General features: G+C 37.0%; 1 protein-coding gene across 2 annotated transcripts; it reads right to left on the bottom strand.

Annotated features, from left to right (window-relative positions):
- Positions 1–399: 399 nt before the first annotated feature.
- Positions 400–11,639, bottom strand: LOC132060404 (ATP-dependent RNA helicase DEAH11, chloroplastic-like). Of its 2 annotated transcripts, none has more exons than XM_059453446.1 (3): positions 10,739–11,639; positions 2,567–5,702; positions 400–1,837 (listed from the first exon to the last, which is right to left on the bottom strand). In XM_059453446.1, exons 1-3 carry the CDS (start codon positions 11,564–11,566, stop codon positions 633–635), a joined length of 5,169 nt encoding a protein of 1,722 aa, XP_059309429.1. In that variant the 5' UTR covers positions 11,567–11,639; the 3' UTR covers positions 400–632. The 2 variants fall into 2 exon arrangements, with proteins under 2 accessions (XP_059309429.1, XP_059309430.1); XM_059453447.1 differs by lacking the exon at positions 10,739–11,639 and adding an exon at positions 6,793–7,076.
- Between the last annotated feature and the right edge of the window lie 429 nt (positions 11,640–12,068).

A 12,068-nucleotide genomic window follows, 5' to 3' on the forward strand; every position in this document is an offset into this window, starting at 1 on the left:
TGTTGTAAACCTGTTCGAAAATTTCCAATAATATTATTATTGCTTTATATCCATTCACATTTGACTTCTTGATATGGCTTAAATGAATCTCCTACCCAACTATATTCGATTTGCACGATACTTATTCTTTCTCTGTGTAAAAACTGTCCAACTTACGCCTGAACTTACAATGTGCAGCATGTGCATTTGTAGCTCTCAGTTTCTCCTCTGCAACAACTTTGATTAGTTAAAACTCTCTAAACTTCACATTTTCCAGCTTGTGGGAAAGTTGCCATTGCAACTGTACCCGCTTTAGTCGTTATACCCGTGAGCTCTTCGAGCATCTATCATATGAAATGGCTCCCCATGGCAATATCAACTATTTTTAGCATCTCTTGAACATCAAAAACAGAAGCAAAATCAAGAAAAAAAGTACATTCTTTGTGTCAACTAGCTTATAAAGGACACCCATTAACTTTACATAGAGAATTAGTTCTGAACACACAATTACTGAAGTCCATAAACATACTTACAGGGGAATATATTGATACCTTACTATTGTGCTTAGTGCTTACTACATTCATTTACTTACTTACCTTAGTTTATATACATACGAAAGCAAATATATATATAATTATAGTTCCCCTTGTACCTCATATAATGGCCTGGTGAATGGACCTCAAATGGTTATAGCAATCATCACTGCTGCTGAAGAATACCAAACAAACCCAGCAAACATGTTTTCCACACCTACACTCAATATGGTTGCAGCCATCCACCTTCTCTATCGTGAACCCGCAAACAGGACATTTCTTCACATTCTCTTTCCCCTTTGACCATTCGATTAGAGAGAAATCAGGGTCATCCTTGAACTCCTTGTACTTCTCGCACGAGATGTAAGGGTGGTACTCGAGGTGGCAACTCCTACACGTCTCCACATAACACGCACCACAAGCAAAGGGTGTACCAACTTCTCCTGATTCGGCAACATGATAAACTGATGGGCAGTCGGGTGAGGGGCAAAACCGGTAACGACCCCCACTTGCTGCTACAAACGCCCCCAAAGAAGCCCTGAAAAGTTCCTCCAACTTCTCACTTGACAACAAAGACCTCAAATCAGAAACCAGAATATGGGCCCCACAACCTTTATGCATGCAGCACAGCGGGAAACCTTCCCGGCTTCTGATTGCAGACTCACACTGCTCCAGCAAGCACGATCGACAGAAGAAGTGGTTACAACCTTCAAGCCTATAAGCATCTTCCAGTTCACACAAGCAAATAGGGCAGTCAGCCTCATCATCCATCCTCCGATCACTTGTTTGAGCAATTTCAGAAATTATCTCCTCAACTTTTTGCTTCATCTCTTTAGTACCTTTGATAGAGATGCAATGACGCTTGGTGCTCAGAGAGAATTCTGCATCGGGCACCTTTAGTTTGAGACCACTAAGATCTGGTCCAAACTTTTGAACAACTCTTTTCATCAGGTCAAGAGGCAAAAGTGCTCCACGAAGATGCACTTCGAGTTGCTTGCTTTCATGTAACGCCAGAAGGGAGTTAACAAACCTTCGCTCAGCCATATCGATTTTGTCTGAGGAACCAAAGATTCTCACAGAAAGGCTATGTTTGTCAAAAAGAACATAGGCTCCTGTCTCCTGCTCAACCAACTTCATGATATTAGTCCCTTCTCTAGAAAATAGAAGTTGAATAACAGTTGGAGAAATTCCCACATGATCCACAATCTTGCCTTTCATCAATTGTTCCAATGGCCTTCTCAATTCTGCCACAATCTTTGTAGCACTGGCAGATATTTTAACCCTATAAGAACCATTCTCATTTCTCTCCAGATGGCACTCCACACCTGCAAAACAATCCCAAAGTCTTCTCAGCAGCCAAATACCACCTAATCAACTTGTCTCTGAAAATTATGTTTTGTTAAAGTTCATTAAAAAATCGTTTTACCAAACCCCCTTCTCATTATATCCTATAGTTTTCTGCATCTCCAGAATGGAGGAGGACAGAAATGGAGAGAGGCTAATCCGTATTATGCAGGAATACTTTTTCCAATTACCGTTTAGAATTTGACCAGACAAGTGAAATTTGTGTTGAAAGCATGACTTCCAAGTACAAGGCAAGTAATCATCACATTAACATCGAATCAGGGAGCCAATAATAAGGGTTTATGATAGAGCTCAGGTACTTTTCTTTTATCAGAAGCCAACTGTTTAACTCGAACAGCATGATTTTAGACAATCTGATATTATGGGACAAATAGTTTCAACTTGTAGCGTTTATTTAGTTTCTCCTTTACTTTCAAATGGAGAATTTGTCCAAGTCCGATGTCATTCTGTTCTAGGAAATAAGGAAACGAGAAAGTGACAGCAGTAATTTGGATCAGTGGAGGTAATGAGGTACACTAACTCTGGCCCCCTAAATTAGATAACATTTAAGCCACTGCTCAATAGTGTAGTTCCCACTTTGCCATGCCTTTTTTATGAAGAAATTCAGCAAAGATGATCATTATTTATATTAGAATTTTCAAAAAATAAAATCAGAAAGAGGAAATACAATTTGGAGCAGTACAAGATACCTTCTCTTCGCTGGAGGCGTGCGAGTAAAGAATCCAGCTGGTTCTTGATAACACGGTAAACTGGTGCGGGACAGGAAACGGAGCTTTGAAAAAGTTGCTGACATCTTATCTTCTGCCAGGGAAGACATCCAGACAAAACTTTGCCATCAACATGCTCCAAAGCCTGAGCTGCTTCAAGATGAAGACTTCCATCAAACATGATAGCCGCTCGCATGTAAGTGTCCTTTGGTTCGGGTTGGAAGACCTGAACACGAATAGACTGGACAAAAGGCGTTTTTTTAGGCATGAAGGGGGATATTTCTCTCCTAAGTGCTTCTTCACAAGCAGCCACGGGAGGATTTTCCACAGCATTTCCTCTCACCAAGAAGAAATCCAGAATTTTCCTTTCTGTTGCTGCACTCAAAACCTCAAATATCTCTGGCTCAGAAAGATCGGTATTAAGTCCTGAAATTACTACGCTGTCAAAGAACTTATTGCTTGGCTTTGAACGGACAAAGAATCCACCTATCATCACACAAGAGAAATCATTTACCATAAAGGCAACATCATGTGGCTCACATTTTACAATACCTACACCGTTACTGCATCTACGAGGCCAATTTACTCTAGCTCTGAGGACAGAGGAGAACTGCTTTTGATCATTAGAAAATACACTCCTCGAAGGAACAACTTTTAGAAAGCCACCACTACATTCTACCTGATTCAACAACGTAGCTTGTTTAGCAGCATCAGGGGAAAGATATGTCACCCTGCCCCATCTATTCTCCTCATGGTCGTGGGCCATACCTGAGGACTTTTGCACCGCACAAATATCACCTGATGTGTTTCTCTCCAAAAACATCAGCAGTTCCTTATCGTCAACTGCTTTTGTATTTGAATGAAATATGTCAACAGCTAAGAATCTCTTCTTAAGCTCCAAATGTTTAACAATTGCACCAGCTCCAAAAAGGGCAACTGCGGCCGATGCAGCCGATCCCCCACTGAATAGGCATTTCTCCAAGCATTCATTCTGCAACAACTTGCTTTCATGCTCGAGTGCATCAGTCACTTGGCCCGAAACACTCTCCATGTCACTGGATGAAGCATATAAGAAAACCTCATTCTTATCAACATTAACTTGAATGCCAATCCTTTCATCCATACATTTAGTTCTAATGCGTGAAACAAGGTTATTGACACAACTGTTAGATTTTCCACAGAATCTTTTCAACGACATAGTCCCAAAACCTGTCAAAACCTTCTTTTCCAGCTTTTGGGCATCCATCTCCAGAAAATTAAACAATGGGGAAGGACTAAGAGTAGAAAGAGAACTAAAGTCAAATGCAGTAACGCAGACCAGATACTCATTAGCTGCAGCAAGGATTTCACCAAAAACTACCCAGGTCGGTCGTCGATCAAAATTTAACAGCGAACAGGACGGATGTAGTTGGATGCACTTCCCACTGAGTGCAACCTCATAACCTAGTTGGTCGTATCCAGAATACATAGCAACATTCTCTGCCAGTGAAGAAAGTAATATACTTTTTAAAGATTCATCATGCTTGGTAAGCACCTGCGGATCCCAACACCAGTAGCTTGCAATAATGACATTAAGTTCAGTCTGGAGGCAAGCTTCAAGCTCTTGCACTGTCTCCTCGCATCTTCTCATGGATTTGGCATTGATGCTATTATCCCAACACCAGGCATTCTTCATTCCCTTAGGCACAGCCTCCCATTCCTTGTAAACAGAAAGTAAAGTGAAGAGATCACCATTTGGATGGCAAAATTGCACCTTCAAGCAATCAGATTTTAGCTTGTCTCCTTCAGAACCAACCCGACAAAAAATGCTGCTGGAATTAGCCATAACAGCAGCAAGAACAACACCTTCTCTACCCAAACGTTGATCAAAACAACTGAGGATCAATTTGCCTAACCGAGGTTCAATACCCAACTTGATAATTTTGTGTCCGTCTGTAGTTAATTCATAAGCATCATCTTCCTGCCTAACAGCTCCTAACTGAACAAGATTTCTGGTGGCCATCTCAATAGCTTTAGGGCTAGGTGCGTCAACAAAATCAAAATCTTGCACATTCTTGATGCCCAGAGCAAGAATCCTCAGCACTGCAACACCAAGATGAACCTTGCGAATTTCAGGTTCCTGATGACGAGCCATACCTTCAAAATCACTTTCTGAGTACAGTCTATAACATGTTCCTGGCCCAGTTCTCCCAGCACGGCCAGCCCGTTGCTTAGCTGAGCTCTGGCTGACATTGCATATCCTGAGAATACTCATGCAAGTGCCAGGTTCAAACCTGCTTTCTTTGACCATACCAGAATCAACAACATATTTAACCCCTGGAATTGTCAATGATGTCTCAGCAACATTTGTAGTGAATATTACCTTTCTCTTGCCCGGATAGCTGAGAAAAACTCTATGCTGCTCTTCATAGGATAGTTTGCCATGTAAAGGTAAAACAACAGCTGACGGTGCTTGAAACTTCTCACAAGCCCACTCAACTTCAATCTGAGAAGTCAAGAAAGCTAGAATTGTTCCCTCTCCCTCTGTTTCATGGATTTCAGTCACCATCTTGACAACATCATAGACATAGGAGGAGATAGGGCCAACACCAAAACATCCAGTGGATTCACAGGGAACATACTTAATATCTACAGGAAAAGTTCTACCAGCCACATGGAACGTTCCGCAGCCAAAGAAGTAATCCGCAAGCTGGTCAGCATCAGCTGTGGCAGACATAATAACAAGCCTCAGATCAAGCCTCTGAAGGAGCAGATTCTTTATCAATGCTAAAAGTAGATCAGTGTTTAGGCTTCTTTCATGTGCCTCATCAATAATGATACATGAAATCTTGGACAAAGTCTTATCGACCATATAGTGCTGTAGAAGGCAATTATCCGTCATAAATACTACCTTAGAATTAAACTTCTGACCAGACGAATATGACCGATAGCAGATGATTGAGCTATCTTCATAACACCCTTCGCTTTCCTGTTCAACCCTTTGTGCCAAAGAATTGGCAGCAAGTTTCCGGGGCTGAGTGCAAACTATAGACCCATTACCAGTTACCCCACAATCAGCAAGGAATTGAACCAATTGCGTACTTTTTCCTGACCCAGTCTCGCCAATTAAGACAGTCACCTACGAGATACAGCCATCCAGATTACAAAAGTAAATATATAAGGAAAACACATAATCAAACTCAAACAACTTAACACCGATGACTGGTAAATAACTAATAGTATTACACAAGTACACAAGGAGCAATTGAAAGGTCTCCGGAAATAGAGAATTCAACAATCTCAAATATCCCTTTTTCCGAAGCCCAATATGAAGTAAGTATTCCTGCTCCTGCTATTCAGCACAGTAACCACGAGAAGGATTTAAGTTATATGCATATTCACCAGGGCAATAATGGATCTAAGTTACATATACCGCCATTGTAGAAATCTCTATACACCATCAGTGATTTTAACCTACAAGTAAGTCATCATTTTTTAAGAGGTTACCAATTAATGCTTATAAGGAAATTTACATGTAACCACCGCCAAGTGACCTGATTGTCTAAATAATTTTTACACAGTAAGTGTGGAACCTTAACTCTAAACAAGATTAAGAAGATGATAGATTAGGCACCTATTGATAATATATTTGCCTAAGTATTTGCTGCCGAAAAGCGAAAATCGGCAAGCCATCATCAAGCCTACTCACTCCCTCATCATCAAGCAATGATTTTTATTCCAATCAAAATCAATGCCAATCTTAATCACACTTAAACCCTCCTCGTCCTCAAAACCCTCCCTTTCCTCCAAATGTTGAATAATACATTCAATTCCTCTTTTAAACTCCTCTATCCTCTCTGTTATCAAATTCCTTTCCTTCCATTTTCTTCAAAATCTCATTACACACCCTCAAATTATTCCTATTCTAGAGTAATTTCGCCAATTCACTAATTTTATCACTCATCAATTCCACTTTCTGCTCCAACAATTCACCTTCTACTAACAACCCCTTTCCAAAAATACCATTTTTATCCTACCCTTCAGTTCATCCTCATCAGAAGGATTTAAGTTATATCCATACAATCAATCAAGTTTAAACTACAAGTTAGTTACCATTTTACGAGGTTACATATTAATGCTTATAAAGACATTTACATGTAATAATTTCAACAGTCGCGCACATAACTTAAACCCTAACGAGAATAAGAAAACATGAATAGATTAGGCACCTGGTGATAATGTATTTGTCTAAGTATCTGCTCCCGGAAAGCAAAAATCGGCAAGCAATCATCAAGCCTACGATACTCCCTCATCATCAAACAATGAACTTTATTCCAATCGAACTCTCTCCCAATCTTCATCACACTTAAACTCTCCTTATCCTCCTCAAAACCCTTTTCCTCCAATTCTTGAATAATACATTCAATTCCTCTTTTAAACTCATCAAATCCCTTTCTTTCTCAAGACCCTCCCTTTTCTTCAAAATTTCATTACACTCCCTCAAATTATTCCTATTCTTGAGTAATTTGGACAATTCAGTAATCTCATCACACACCAATTCCAATTTCTTCTTCCACTTTTTAAACAATTCACCCGTTACTAACAACCCCTTTCAATTCCTTGCAAAAATACCATTTTTACCCTACCCTTCAATTCTTCCTCATGAGATGGTACCTCAAAGTTGGTAACATTTACAATAGTTTAGGGCATTTTAGTAAACTTACAAGTTACAATACAATCAAACAAAACAATAAAATTGTTACTAAAATATAGTCTATCCAATCATTGTATCTACAAAACAGTACAATACGAAACATTATGAAACGATGTGTGACAATGATTCAACCAAAGTGCAAACTCTAATCATCATACTACTCTAAAAGTGGGAACATCTAAAGTGCAAAGTTGAATTACCAAAATGTCCATCAAATATTGAACGACCATTTCACCCTTTAGTTAACTCTTATTTTTATCATATTTTTGTACCAAAAGGTAAATCTACCTTCCAATAAGATGAGGTTATAAATGAATGGGGTTAAATAATAAAACATCGACGCGGCGTTTCAGCCTAGCACTTAACGCAAAATTCAATGTCATGGAAGTGCTTTAACCTTCCAATATATGTTGCAAAAATATGGAGAATTTCAGTAGTTACTTTGAATAATTTAGTATAGACAAAATTCATTTGATCAATTTAATACAAAATTATATTCTTCTATTAAATGCTATTATTATTTGTATATACATAATATAGAATGATAAATTCATTATATTTAGGTAACATATGGATTATTATATGTTTGCACCTAATAACATAATGTAATTCATTATACATTTTACCTATCTAACAAAATTTAGTTGTTCAATTTTGCACTCAATGTAAAAATATAAATATACATTCAACAAAATAATAAAAAGGAAGTAAAAAATAGTAAAAATTGGAAGAAGATAAATGTGGAAGACATTATCACCATAAATGTGAAACGGTTTTGGGACTATTTGTTTGCTTTATTAAATAGAGATTTGATGATTGGATTATAAGAAAATTAATTGTCTCAATGTATTTAGTGCTCCAATTTTTCCTATTCCTTTCATGCTTACTTCTTAAATTACATAATTATAGGAGGACTGATAGCAGATTCAAGTCGGAACACCGTGGTCGTGCTTTAGTGCAGAAGATGCTTTTTCTACTTTCAGTTAAGCTTCTACTCTTAACTTAGTTGAGTGGCGATCTTTTTTTTTTTTTTTTTTTTTGTCATCTAAGTTACTCGGACTCTTCGAAAGTGTTGTCGTACCCGTGTCGGATCCTCCAAAAATACACTATTTTTGAGGGATCCGACACGCACCCGACGACATTTTAGGAGAGTCCGAGTAACTTAGATTGTCATAGTTGATTGGTGATTTTTATTGTTGTCATTCTTACTAATTACCGTGTAAGTTTAGTTTCATACTGATGAACATAATTGAGTAATTTTATGATGACAAGGGAATATCTTTCTATGATTTTTTTCCTTGTTTTCTCCCTTTTACAATTGCCATATTATATTCCGTACGATTACATTTACACTATTTAAGTAATGTTCTGTTAATTCACATATATGAACAAAATCATAATTTTGAATCAAAGAGAAGGCACTTATATATACGTGCAATTGTGATTTATACACGTCAATTTAAATCTAACGATTACAATCACTATGAAGTATCTTTTACGATATCTCAATTAACTACTACTACTTTGCAGGCGTGCATCATAAAATTGATGATGATCTACAAGCAATCCTAAAGAGGACATATTTAACCGAATTTTGGTACGATAATTCTACAAAATACTACTTTCATTACTTCTTGATATGTATGCGGTTATAAAAAGGAGGCGGCCACAACTTCTTAAGCACAAACACAACTTTACGATTTGAAGCATTTGAAATCATAGCTGATGCTGCTTATATTCACATATAAACTATGTCTTGTTGTAATATATAAAAAGAAAAAAAACAAAAGTAACAAGCTGAATATTCGATATATTAGACGAATTACATAAGAAAAAGTCATACCACTTCAGTTAATTGCATACAATTACAAAATTCTAATTGTGACTACAGTGGAAAGTAATAATACTAAGGAAAAGTTTCTTTCTTCCCTAAAATGGAGGATGTCCTTTTAACTTCATTCCATATAAATTTCCGATAAGATTGTGCTTTGTAATAACAATAATTATTGATTTCATAGACTCACTTTTCCAGTATTGGCTTGCATTTTTCTTTTCAAATTTTGTGTTACTCGTCATAAGATATACATACTTATTAGCATGGAATACACGTGCAACGCACGTGTCCAGGACTAGTGAGATTAAAAGCATGAATAGATTAGGCACCTGTTGATAATGTATTTGCCTAAGTATCTACTCCCGGTAAGCCAAAATCGGCAACCCATCGTCAAGCCTACGACATTCCCTCATCATCAAACAATGAACTCTCTCCCAATCAAACTGTCTCCCAATCTTAATCACCCTTAAATCTTCATCGTAACCGTCCTACTCCAATTCTTTAATAATACATTCAATTCCTCTTTTAAACTCACCTATCCTCTTCTTTATCAAATCCCTTTCTTTTTCAAGTCCCTCCCTTTTCTTCAAAATATCATTACACACCCTCAACTTATTCTCACCCTTCAATAACTTGGACAATTCACTAATTTCATCACTAACCAACTCCAATTTCTTCTCCCACTTCTCTAACAACTCACCTTTCACCAAAAACCCCTTCAATTCCACTAAAAATACAATCTTTACCCTAGACTTCAACTAATCCCCAACGGATGGAACCCCAACGTTGGTAACATTTACAACAATTTAGGGCATTTTAGTAAACTTACAAGTTAAAATATAGTTCGATACAGTCAAACCAAACAACAAATTTGTTATTAAATATAGTCTATCCAAACATTGTATCTAAAAAAACAGTACAATACAATACAATACGGTACATTATGAAACGATGGGTAACAATGATCCAAACAGAGTGTAAATTCTAATGAGATTAAAAACATGAATAGATTAGGCACCTGTTGATAATTTATTTGCCTAAGTATCTACTCCCGGTAAGCAAAAATCGGCAAGCCATCGTCAAGCCTATGACACTCCCTCGTCATAAAAAATAAACTCTCTCCCAATCTTAATCACCCTTAAATCTTCCTCATAACCGTCCTCTTCCAATTCTTGAATAATACATTCAATTCCTCTCTTAAATTCATCTATCCTCTTCGTTATCAAATCCCTTTCCTTTTCAAGTCCCTCCCTTTTCTTCAAACCCTCATTACAGACCCTCAAATTATTCCTACCCTTTAGCAGTTTCGACAATTCACTAATTTCATCACTAACCAACTCCAATTTCTTCTCCCACTTCTCTAACAACTCACCTTTTACTAACAACCCCTTCAATTCCTCTAAAAATACAATCTTTACCCTAAACTTTAACTCATCCTCATCAGATGGAAGCTCAGAGTTGGTAACATTTACAACAGTTTAGGGCATTTTAGTAAACTTAAAAGTTACAATACAGTACAATACAAGAAAACCAAACAATAAAATTGTTACAATACAATCAAACCAAACAATAAAATTGTTACAAAACAGTACACTAATGAGATTAAAAGCATGAATAGATTAAGCACCTGGTGATAATGTATTTGCCTAAGTATCTGCTCCCGATAGGCGAAAATCGGCAACCCATCATCAAGCCTACGACACTCCCTCGTCATCAAACAATAAACTCTCTCCCAATCAAACTCTCTCCCAATCCTAATCACCCTTAAACCCTCATCGTAACCGTCCTTTTCTTCCAATTCTTTAATAATACATTCAATTCCTCTTTTAAACTCATCAACCCTCTTCTTTATCAAATCCCTTTCTTTTTCAAGTCCCTCCCTTTTCTTCAAAACCTCACTACACACCCTCAAATTATTCCTCCCCTTTAACACTCTCGACAATTCACTAATTTCGACGTTCACCAACTCCAATTTCTTCTCCCATTTTTCCAAAACATCACCTTTTCCCAACAAACCCTTCAATTTCTCTAAAAATACAATTTTTACCCTATACTTTAACTCAACCTCATCAGATGGAACCTCAACATTCCTTTTAACCCATGGAACAAACGAATAATCACCCGAAACCTTCATTCTCCATAATTCAACAACAACTTCAAGTGTTTCACTCCATTGATCATACAATAAAGAACCCAAAATAAACCCTTTAGTAAAAACAAACCAATTCCGAGGGCAAAACGGTAATTTCTCAATCAAACAACTTAATTCGTACCGGCTAATTCTTCGATTACATGTATTATGAAGCTGTATTACGAAATTTGGGGATTTTTTGTGTAAATTTGTTGGCGGCTCGAATTTCGAGGAGTGGTAAACTGGACGGTAAGTTTGCCGGTGAGAATACATCGCCGGCGCCGGAAAACGGCGGTTGTAGGAGGAAGAATCAGGTGTATGCATGTGTACTGTAAGAAGGTTATCCTGCAAAACCCTAGAGAGAAGAAAAAAAAATTACATAGAGAAGTTTGTGATTAGTGAATCCAATTTACATGACAAAGTGTTTCCTTTTCAGTTAAGTTTAAAAAAGAATAACACGTTTTTTACATTTAGTAGGTGTTTGGCTACAAAAATCCAATATTTTTTATTTTATTTCAAATTTTGAAGTTGGAGTTAAAGATGGAATTGTGTTTGATTATAATTTTTGTAAAGAATATCTGGTTATTTGAATGTATTAAAAGTGAAAATAAGATCTTAGGTGTTTTTAAAATTTTAAAATTTAAAATTTTCATGGTTAAACGTTAGATTTTTAAATAAAGCAAAATAATTTTTCGGGAAAAAGTGAAAATTCTCACAGCCAAATGGGTCCTAATTGTCTTACTTTCTTATTTTGTCTGTCCTAAAAAAAAGTGTTTCTATTTAGTAAGTTGATCATTCAGACATCTTTACTGTGTACATGGCAAGT

Source organism: Lycium ferocissimum, chromosome 6 (assembly GCF_029784015.1).
Source record: "Lycium ferocissimum isolate CSIRO_LF1 chromosome 6, AGI_CSIRO_Lferr_CH_V1, whole genome shotgun sequence".
Taxonomy (NCBI): Eukaryota; Viridiplantae; Streptophyta; class Magnoliopsida; order Solanales; family Solanaceae; genus Lycium; species Lycium ferocissimum.

Coding starts and splice junctions, on each gene's coding strand:
- LOC132060404 (XM_059453446.1), bottom strand. CDS start 11,566: ATGCATACACCTGATTCTTCCTCCTACAACCGCCGTTTTCCGGCGCCG. Junction 5,703..10,738: donor GGCAAATACATTATCACCAG/GTGCTTAATCTA, acceptor TGTATCTCGTAG/GTGACTGTCTTAATTGGCGA. Junction 1,838..2,566: donor ACGCCTCCAGCGAAGAGAAG/GTATCTTGTACT, acceptor ATTGTTTTGCAG/GTGTGGAGTGCCATCTGGAG.